The 10,800-nt window shown below is 33.5% G+C and overlaps 1 protein-coding gene across 3 annotated transcripts in view; it reads left to right on the forward strand.

The window, feature by feature from the left end:
• GABRB2 (gamma-aminobutyric acid type A receptor subunit beta2) overlaps positions 1-10,800 on the forward strand; it is a 270,353-nt gene that overhangs the window by 228,499 nt on the left and 31,054 nt on the right. The window contains exon 10 of one of the 3 annotated variants that reach the window (XM_017889046.1): positions 3,817-3,930. The exons of the other annotated variants lie outside the window; for them this stretch is intronic. Coding sequence (XP_017744535.1) covers positions 3,817-3,930 — 114 coding nt within the window. The remainder of the gene's footprint in view (positions 1-3,816; positions 3,931-10,800) is intronic. 3 annotated transcript variants of the gene reach the window in all.

Below are 10,800 nucleotides of genomic sequence, written 5' to 3' on the forward strand. Positions count from 1 at the left end.
TAGTTTTTTTTGTATTTTTTAGTAGAGACGGGGTTTCACCATATTAGCCAGGATGGTCTCGATCTTCTGACCTCGTGATCCGCCCGTCTCGGCCTCCCAAAGCGCTGGGATTACAGGCTTGAGCCACCGCGCCCGGCCTATTTGTAGTTTTCAATCATGGGTGCCAATGGAATGACCTGCACAGATTGAAAAAATATACTGAAGCCTTGGTCCCTTCCCCAGAAATTCTGATTTGATTTTCTTGGAGAAACCATAGGCATCATAATTTTTAAAAGTTCCCTAGGTTATTCTAATCTGCATCCAAATTTGAGAATCAACACTTTAAGGTTTTTGATGGTAGTCCCGGTAGAGCCAGCTCTCTTTACTCTCTATATCAAACTTCACCTGGCTTCCTGTTATAGCACTTTCTGCACTAACAGAATACTTTTATATGTCTTTTCCCAGAAACCACATTTAGACCTTTAGCAAAAGCCAAAGAAAAGTCTGATTTTCATATCTGTCCTAAATACTGTTTATAAAGTAGTGTGTAATATTGGACCAATAAATAGTTCATCATGATGGGACTAGGAAAACATTAATCCTTTTAAAACATCTGGAATTATTAATTATAACAAAAACTGATTATTTCTTTGATGTTTTGATATTTCTAACTTCAATTTAATTCCAAGGATAGCAAAGCATAAATAATCTCTACCATTAATTTGTATTTGGAGCAAACCATATGGAAGCTTCTAACTCAGTAATGTTTTTCACATATCCATAGGTCCAATATTTTGTTTTAGACTATTGTCTAATCCAAGGCATTTCTTGCTTAGAAGATGATATTTGCAACATTGCAAATTTTAAGTATGGCCCTTGGAAACCAAAAAACCATAAGGGTCTAGGAAATTGCCAAATTCTTTCCCATACTCAAAGTTTGACTTACTGGAATCTGCCAATAGATTCCAACTTACCATTGTGGTTCTCTCAGGTTGTCAAATGAAAGAGTATTTTCTAAACCTATATTCTGATTTTCCTGACATAGTAGTCTTAGAGAAGAAAAGAGAATAAATAAATAAATAAATAACACTATCTCATAGAACTTCAGTTTGAAATAAGTCTAAATCAATTGCATAATGCAAGTCTAACTTAATAAGATAACATCTGATCTCTTCACTTTCATCTACCCTATTTTTTATATCAATTTGCATTTAAATGATAAAGTTAAGACCTAGAGAGAGAAGGTTTGATACAAACTGAACCTGCAGAGCTTCAGATAGTTCTAAAATGGAAATAGAGAAAAGTTCACCAGGCAGTTACCCCATAGTGGTGAAAAGCCTATCCTCTTGGCTGAAGGTGGACCCTACAATTCAAGTGATGGAATAGGAGAGAACAAAAAAGATACCAGAGATTATTTAGTATTTTTCAATGGTTCTCAAAACAGGGGCATTTTCTTCTCCCACAGGACATTGGGCATTGTCTGGAGACATCTTTAGTTGTAAAAACTAGGGGATGAGGTTTACTACTGGTATCTAGTGTGTAGAGGCCCAGGTTGCTGCTACACATTCTGCAGTACACGGGATAGCTTCCCCATAACTTCTTGTTTTCAGACATAAGAAACTGAGGTACTGAAAAAAATAATATCCTTGTCATCTAAATATTCTTTAGCAAAATTGTTTCTCCATTTTCTTTGAGCAGCACGTGTAAGAATCAAGACATCAGCAGTCATGATTTAGAACAATGGTTCTGAACAAATATTTTAGAGTCTTTCAAATTCAATATTTACCTTCCCATTTAATGACTGTGTGACAGTAGACAAAAAATTTGGCCTCTCTGGCCCTTTAGTTTTCTCATCTGTAAAATGGGGTTAATTCCTCTCATAAAGTTATTTATGAACATAATTGTGATAATGTGGAAAGAGGATAATATGATCCTCAGTACATGGTAGGCACTCAGTAAGTGATAAATATTAATAAAATATTAAAATATAGTAAGTGGTAAGCATTATTACTTTTTAAAATAAAATTTGCAGTCCCCGTACTTATTGGTGATGCTTGCGTATGTGTTCTACATGCTCTACCATGTGGAATACAGTAACCTCCCTAAAACAGAGTATTGTTTAGAGGCGAAAGTTTTGTGTTAGAAGTTTTAAAGTCAAATCAAGAAAATAATTTTTCAAAGGGTATTAGCTGTAAAATCTATAGCAAATCAACTGCATCAAACTTTATTAATTATTTCTCAGAGCAGAAAACCTACAATCCATTTTGATTAGATTAAAACAAAACGCTGACCATCAAACTTTCCAGACTCTCACTGTTTCTTTGTTCACTCAGCATGAAATGTTAGAGGAGGTCCACATTGCTCCTGATTATGTGGTGCTGTCTTTTGTGTCAGCATCATGAATAATACCACCCCATTTCTTATCAAGAATGTCCCTTCTTTTCAACTGTAATTCTATAGTTGTTTTTTTTCCAAGATCAAGCACTTATAATCAGCTAAGTGTTGTTGGCTGCTCTGGGAAAATCAGGAGTGGGATTAAATTTTTCACCTTCCTCTGGTGATTTCCTAAAGATGGAAGGAGTGTGTCAGATTTTGAAAGTGATTTTTGAACACATGCTGTGTCCTGAGGTCAGGCAGAGTTGAAAAACGGGAAGCCTGCCTAGGTGGGAGGCCAGTGTTGATTCAGCAGATACGGTCGCGTTTATTTCAGCCTCTTTTCTGTATTAGCTTCCCTTAAGTTTTTGTTTTAATAAGTGAATTTGCAGCTCTTAAAATAATTTCCATCCTGTCATTTCATCGATGTAAAAGCCTATGTGCCTAAAGAAGGTGAAATAGCCAAGGTCGCATAGCAAGCATTTAAAAGTTCTGATCTGGATTTTTCTATCCTTCTCCAGTGTACATACAAGTGTGCTGGCAAATACAAAATAAATAAATAAATAAAAGCAAACAAAACTGAAAAGTTAATTCCATGTTAGTTTATGTATTCCAACTCAGTTGATTTCACCTGAAAAATCCCAGCTACCTGCACATGAAAGTTTATAAGCAAGTGTCACTTTCACAGTTGTCTTCATTCGACAAGTAGTACCGTAGTAAGATTTTAAAAATAAAATTTAAACCAACATGAGGTCTACTGAATATTTTTTCCAAAGTATCCTTTGAAGTAGTTTAAACATGATCTTTATTCTAATGCTAGGAGAGTCTTTCCTATGTTCTCTTGCATTCTTCTAGTGGTGTGTGTGTGCATGTGTGTGTGTGTGTGTGTGTGTGTGTGTGTGTCCTAATGGAATTTGCTTTTGATTGATTTCACCCACTGTTCCTGCCCATAGCTTCAGGTTTCAACTCCCCTTACTTTTCTTTTAAGCTTTATATTATTTCCTTGTTTATTTTTCTGCCAAATACTAAAAACATGTATATTTGAGAATCAAGTTATTCTTACCTTTTTACCACCATGGTACTTGCACATATCAAATGCACCTGCAGCCAACAGTTTTCTAACTAAAGCTACACCACAGAGATCTCCATTTAAGGGTGTTCTTTATTCTGCATTCGTGGGTGCTGTGACTCTTTGTGTTGTCTTTATCCATTGTGCGTAATCTTTTCTAATGCAAAGACACTAAGATACTTTCAATCAATTTATTTCTACTGCTTGGAATTTGATGTTTTTTTAAAACAAAACATTTTTTAAAAACTTATTCAGATTCCCATTCTCTGTTAGCCTTGATCTAAGGATTTCTAAAGACCAGTAGCATTTATCTATATCCAATTTAGTTTAACCATCAGGCCTAATCTAGTAGCATCAATCGACTTAATTAGCACATTCTCTACTTTGTCTTCCAGATTTTTTATAAAGATATTAAACAAAATGGGACCCAATATCGATCCTTGTGGGACCCTACTGGAAACCTGTCCCCAACTAGACGGACTACCAATTACGATTTCTCTCTGTATACGGTTAGATAGCCAGTTTTTAATCCATTTATTTGTATTTCTGTTGGGGCCAATTTGTTTAGCTGTTCCCTTAAAAAAATGTGTGGGGTCTTTGCGAATAAGCTATGAACATGTATCCACAGAGTCTTGGGGATAAGTTAAAATTTTTTCAGGAGACCTTACTGGGGCTTTCCTAGGTTTGGTTTTTCAGTATAGCTTTGGTGAACCTAAGCTTTGGTGTTTCGCTCAGGAATTATTGTTGTGTTAGGGAAAGAAATTAAATGGATCGTATTTTGAGAATTCTTTTCATTTGTCCTGAGAGGACAAGAGTTTCATTATTTCTTAGTTTTGTTGTTGTGCTTGGTTTTTTCAGATGCTTTGGACTGAATAGGTGGAGAATTAATCATTTCTTTTGTTGGTTAGCTCAGAATTCAGAAATTTGTCTACATTACTAACTTGTGACTAAGAATGTTATGCTTGCATCAAGTCCTTGTTGATTTCTTGTTATTTATTTTACAAATAGGTATTGTATGGGCAGGCTCATCATTACTATAATGACAGATAAAAGCCAATAATTGACATTGTTGCTTACCAAAACTCTTGACTTAAATGAACTGTAAAGAAAGCCTGTTTTTGACTCATAGTTCAGTTTCTGAATCTCATGTGTTGGTGATCTTAATTGGCAAGCTGTCATTCATATTGCTTTCCAAATTGAAGGAGGAAAAAGATAATTGTCACCATTCCACCTTATCATCTACTACTCGTTCAACTCCAGTGTTTAGCAAATGATATTGGATATTCGTGAATCTGTTCTATGAGGACTTGATGCCAGAAGTGCTTCCATTATTTTATCTTCTAAGTATAAGGCTCTCCCTTAATTTTGTGGCTTTGACTCCAGAATCTTTAATACATCATTGTTGTTGCCTTTGGGGTAGGGAACAGAATGGATAAGCTACTGAATTGCTTCTTTGTGCTGGGTTTTGTCACTTTTTGACTTCATTACTTGTGTTATATAGTAGCAAAGTCTAGTAAATAGTAATAATTACATTACAGAAGAGATGTTTGAAATTTTGTTAATCACTATTTTTTGTTCCAATCCCCTAAACATTCCATCACCTACTATGTCTGTGCTCTCAGACTATCTCATTTATGTTGTTGCTGCTGTCCTTATTTTTTAACTTTAGTTACTCTTGTTGAAATTAAAGCAGACTGATTTGATTGGGCATTATTCTGGGTCGATTGTTAATTATGTAGAAGAAAATATGTATGAAAGTTGGATTTATGATGAAATGATTGAAGAAGGCTGTATTTCTGAAAACCAAAATCAAACACACTACATGATTGTTGTAAAGACTGCATAAAACCACATGAAAATTCAGGATATCCTCAGTTGATGAGGATATTTTGAAAATTTGCTCATTGGTGCATTAAATTGTTCAGTTGATGGCTTGAAAGAGTTAATACTCTCTTATCCTATGATTTGAACACTAATTTGTTAAGACCTCTTCCTCTATCTCATAAAGTGTCATATTAACAAAAATGTTCAATGAAAATGAATTTTATACATTGAAATATGAATTATAATGTCTTTTGTTTTTATACTTTTCTATGTTGGGTATGTCTTTCTGCTGTCCTTTGGGTCCTCTTTTAGGTTCACACTATGAAATAAGGTCTAGTATTTGAAAGTTCAAATAACGAGCTTTTCTAGTAAACTTGTAACCTGTAAGAGCATCAAGATATATGTCACAACTGCAAAAGGTACTGGGAAGAATAGTGGATTTTATAGTTATATGAACTGGGTTCATATTCAGGCATTGTCATTTATAAGCTGTGTGACATTAGACATGTTTAACCTTTCCAAGCTTTAATTCCTTAATTGGAAACTAAAAATCTAATTTCTGTCTTATAGAGCTGCTGAGAAGAATAAGTGAAATAATTATACTAACGGCCTTATGTAGTACCAGGCAAAGGACATTCAAATAATAGTTGTAATTATTCTGGAGATGGTGGCAGGGATTGTGTATCTTTCTTAGATTTTATTTAGTTCTATAGCTATTTTTCTGATTACAAAACAAATTCATGGTAGTTCTTAAATTTACACAAAAGATAGTGAAAATCACCTGCACACTCCCACACAGATATAATCATTATCAACATTGCCTTTTATTCATACTTAATGACATATTTTTATATAAAAATCATATTCTACTCTTCTATATACAGTTATTTCCTAATTACCTTTTCATATCTTTAAGTATAAGTATACACCATTTCTAATAGCTATAAGATATGTAATTGTATGTCTGTGCCATAATTTGTTTAACATACATTCAATGAGCACCTATTGTTTGATGTTTGCATTGTTTCTAAGTGATTTTCCATTATAAACAACTATAAAATCAAAATCACATTGCTGACAGGTTTACACACCATTGTTCCTGATATATTTCTTAAAATTGATTTGCTAGGTTCAAAGTTATATGACTCTAAAGTGGTGATATATATTGTCTGGTTGTTCTCTAGGAAGGTTCTATAGTAGTTTACATACCTAATAGCCATCTGAGAGTGTGGTAGTACACACACACACATACAAACACATACACACAGTGTATATGCACCCAATTACCTTACACTCCCACAAATGAGGAAGAAACAGAAAACATGTTTAGCTTGGTCCAATTTTGATAAGTGCTGGAAAAGAGGAGAGAGAGAAGAATCCAAAATCCCGTGTGTAGTCTCTATCCTCTCTTTCCAAAAGCCACAAGTAATAAAATGGCAATAGAAAAAGAAAATAAAAACTATCAACATCCAGCTCAAACTGAGGCTCTGCAAAGATGCAGAGATGCATAAGCAGGTCCAGTAATTAGTGCAAGCAGAATCAAAAGAAATCTACCTAAATTATAATTGAACGTATGGGAAAACCCAGAAGCAGTGTCTCCATCAAGATGAAGCATCTAAACAAAGAAAGTATGACAACTATGTGAGAAAACTACCACATGGGGAAGGCAAGGAGAAGACCTCAATATGCAAAAGACAGATAATGACCTTTATATTTTTTAAAAGTATATTTTGGCCGGGTGCGGTGGCTCATGCCTGTAATCCCATCACTTTGGGAGGCTGAGGCGGGCGGATCACTTGAGGTCAGGAGTTCTAGACCAGGCTGGCCAACATAGTGAAAACACGTCTCTGCTAATGATACAAAAAATTAGCTGGGTGTGATGGTGGGCACCTGTAATCCCAGCTACTAGGGAGGCTGAGGCAGAAGAATGCTTGAACCCGGGGGCTGGAGATTGCAGTGAGCTGAGATCACACCACTGCACTCCAACCTGGACAACAGAGCAAGACATCTCAAAAAAAAAAAAAAGAAAAAAGAAAGTATATTTCAAGATACTAAAATGTGTTTAAAAGTATCTCAAAAGTATATTTAAAAGTATATTTCAAGATAAATTAAAACTTCCTGTAACAAAATATTTTCTCACCAAAATTGAAAGACTATGTGAAACAAAAATCAAAAATAAAATAATAAACAAGAAGAGATTAAAAGAGGGAAAATGAAAGCAAAGCAATCCTTATAGAAACTAACAAATCAATCTAAAACAGTAAGAAAGATAATCAGTTGGGCCAAAAAATCAAGGCAGTAACACAAAGTTCAAGTTGTACTAAATCATGCCAAATGCAGAGGAAAAAGTTTTATAGATAAAAATCTCTTAGAAGAAGCATAATAAATATACAGAACAGGTACTGTGGATCAACCATGCAGAACCTTAATGTGAGCAAAGAATGGAAAACATGGAATAGAAAAAAATATTTAAATCTAATGTCAGAATCTAATTATAAAAATGCTGATAATAATAAACACCTCTTCACTGGGCACAGTGATTCACACCTGGAGATCCCAGCACTTTGGGAGACTGAGGCAGGTAGATCACTTGATCCTAGGAGTTCAAGACCAGCCCGGGCAACATGGTAAAATCCTGTCTAGAAAAAATACAGAAATTATCTGGGTATGGTGGCACATGCCTGTAGTCCCAGCTACAAGGGAGGCAGAGGCAGGAGAATTGTTTGAGCCTCGAAGGTGGAGGTTGCAGTGGGCCAAGACTGCACCATTGCTCTCCAGCCTGGGTGAAAGAGGGAGACTCTATCTCAAAATATTAATAATAATAACAATAATAAACTTTTCTTGAATACCTACTACGTGCTTAGACAATTTACATATATTACGTCAGTCTTTATTATTACCCCATATTGTTATCATTATATTCTTATGAGTAGTGAGCTGAGACCTGCAGAACATGATTAACTTTCTTAATATTAGGTAGCTAAGCAGTGGTTGAACAGAAAATATGACTATAGAACCTACATACGTAACTACTATGCTGTACATTCTGTATTTGTACATATATGTAATGAAAGTAATTAATCCCGCTAATTACCAGGTTGTTCCCTGGAAAAGTTTTACTGTACCTATTAGCACCATTTGAAATTAATTAATAATTACATTAATTAATTTATTTACAGGTATGTATAACAAGTTTAAAAGGATGTAATGGGTTCCAAGATTAAAAATTATACAACGTATTTAACTACTTATTATATTCCTCTGAAATTACTGAACTTCCAGTAAGAAAAAGTGAATGCCCTACAAGGAGAAAAGAAAGTTAGCTTTTAATATACTCCACAGCAATATTAAATATTGTTAGACAATGGAAAATTTCTTATAAGTTTCTGAAGGGGAGAAAGTATAACCTAAGTTATTACTATTGATACATAATGACAAATGAAAGATACTTTATCCTTAATTTGCAAGGCATTAAGTAATAGCATCTCTGAGTCCTTATTTGTGGGAAATAATATTGTAATATAACAATCTAGCCTCAAGTAAAAGGTAGTCAAAATTAGGAACTTTGGAACAGGAAAGACCGGTATGCTAGCATTTAGAACTAAAGATAACGTGTAGAACTAAAGCTATACATGTCCAGGAGTTAAGGTTTCCAAATAAAGCCGAATTGAAATATTTTAAAAACTAGATACTAAATATGTGTAAAAACAGTGAAACAGGAAAATAAGCTTATAATATAAATTAAAATTATGCAGTGGTATTTTTGAGGAGAGAGGAGATGTTTGTTTGCTAATTTATAACAAGAACTTAGTATTTACTCTTTTATTTTTAGAGTTTATGAATCCAGAAGTTAAAGATTAATAATAAAATTAGCATAGACAACATAGATCCCCATTATGACAGTGTTTCTCAAGGGATCTGTCGCAGATTGCCAACATGACAGTCACTTGGGACATCTGCTTAAAAGTAGATTCTAGCTGAGACAGTATAGATCAAAATCTTTAGTGGGGAAAGCTTAGTAATCTACATTTTTCTATGCCCCAGGTTTCAGTGGTATACACTACAGCATGACAGCCTGAGGACCATTATGGTAGAAGATATAATAACTGATAATAAATCTTACAGAAACCCTTCATAACCTGAAGGAAATGAAGAAAGATGCAGATGATGCAGCTAAATCTTGATGTCAGAAATAGAAATAAGGATGACTGGAAAGCTAATTTAGAGCATAAATTCAGATGACAAAATTAAGGCCAAGCTTCTCTGTGTAGAGCATGTATCAACTATCTATGGAAAGAATAGATTCTCAGATTGAATCTAGCAACCAACCCAACGAAATGCTTTTTAATAGAGATGTTTCTAAAGTAAAGATATTAGAAACTGTTCTAAATAAAGTCATGGGAAAAAACAAATGAGGCAATTACAAATCTCAAGAAAGCTGAGAATTGATCATTATTACTACATAAAGATGAATTTAAGATAAAAGTATCACAACCAAGAGACAGTTTTATAATCATAATTACTATCCCAAATAAAGATATGATCATTATAAATCATATAATTCAAATCAAAATACATCGAAATAAATTGAAGTGACAGGAAATCAAAGGAGGAAATGACAGAAATGTTAAGTGGTATAATTGTAAAGTTTACTATTTGTATAAACTCTTTTATGTACAAGTCACGTGTCAAAGATACAATAACAATAAAAATCAAATTGAAGAACATTTAGAAAATAATATTAATTTTAAATACTATATAATTAATCCTCAGTTGTGTGGTTAAATTAGTTAACAATGAGATGGCCATAGCTTAAAACAACTTTCTAACAAGTAGTTTTCAAAACTGAGTTACACACACAATTTAAGAAGTTAGAAAAAGTTGAGCAACAAAATACCTAAATAAAGCTGAAGGAAAAATCAAGATCAATTATAAATTAGCAAAGTAGAAAATCAAAGTAAAATAACCCACAAGTAAAATAAAGACATAATCAATAAAGGAAAAGGTTAAGGAAGCAAAGAGGAAGACAATATGAATATTCCAAAGCAGTAATTTTTAAAAGCATAATAATTAAACATTGAGGGGAAATTAAAAGAAAACTATGCAAAGATCTTAGAAAATGTGAATATATAATTCATGACATCCTTAGAAAATATGAATTAGAAAAAAGATTAGCTTAGGTGAAATAGAAAAGAAAAACAGACCAATTAACCAAAGATGAACTTAACAAAATTGACGGAAAAATATAACTCCCACCCAAAAAGAGCATCTAGGCCAGAAGATTTCAACAGTGAATTCTATCAAACATGAAAATGCAAATACCTCTGGTGGTATTTAAAATCTTGTAAATAATAGCAAAGAGAAAGAAAAACTTCTAAATGATTTAGATGGTCACATACCATTAATAAGGTACCAAAACTATATTTCAAAAACAAAAGTATGTGAAGGAAACAATGGATCCACTTCACTGGTGAACATTAGTGGGGAGAATTTTTTGAAATTAATTTTTCAACTAAAATCCACAAAATACAGAAAGCAAACTACATCATAACCAG

The sequence above is a fragment of the Rhinopithecus bieti genome, unplaced genomic scaffold (genome assembly GCF_001698545.2).
Source record: "Rhinopithecus bieti isolate Rb0 unplaced genomic scaffold, ASM169854v2 scaffold_15850, whole genome shotgun sequence".
Classification (NCBI taxonomy): domain Eukaryota; kingdom Metazoa; phylum Chordata; class Mammalia; order Primates; family Cercopithecidae; genus Rhinopithecus; species Rhinopithecus bieti.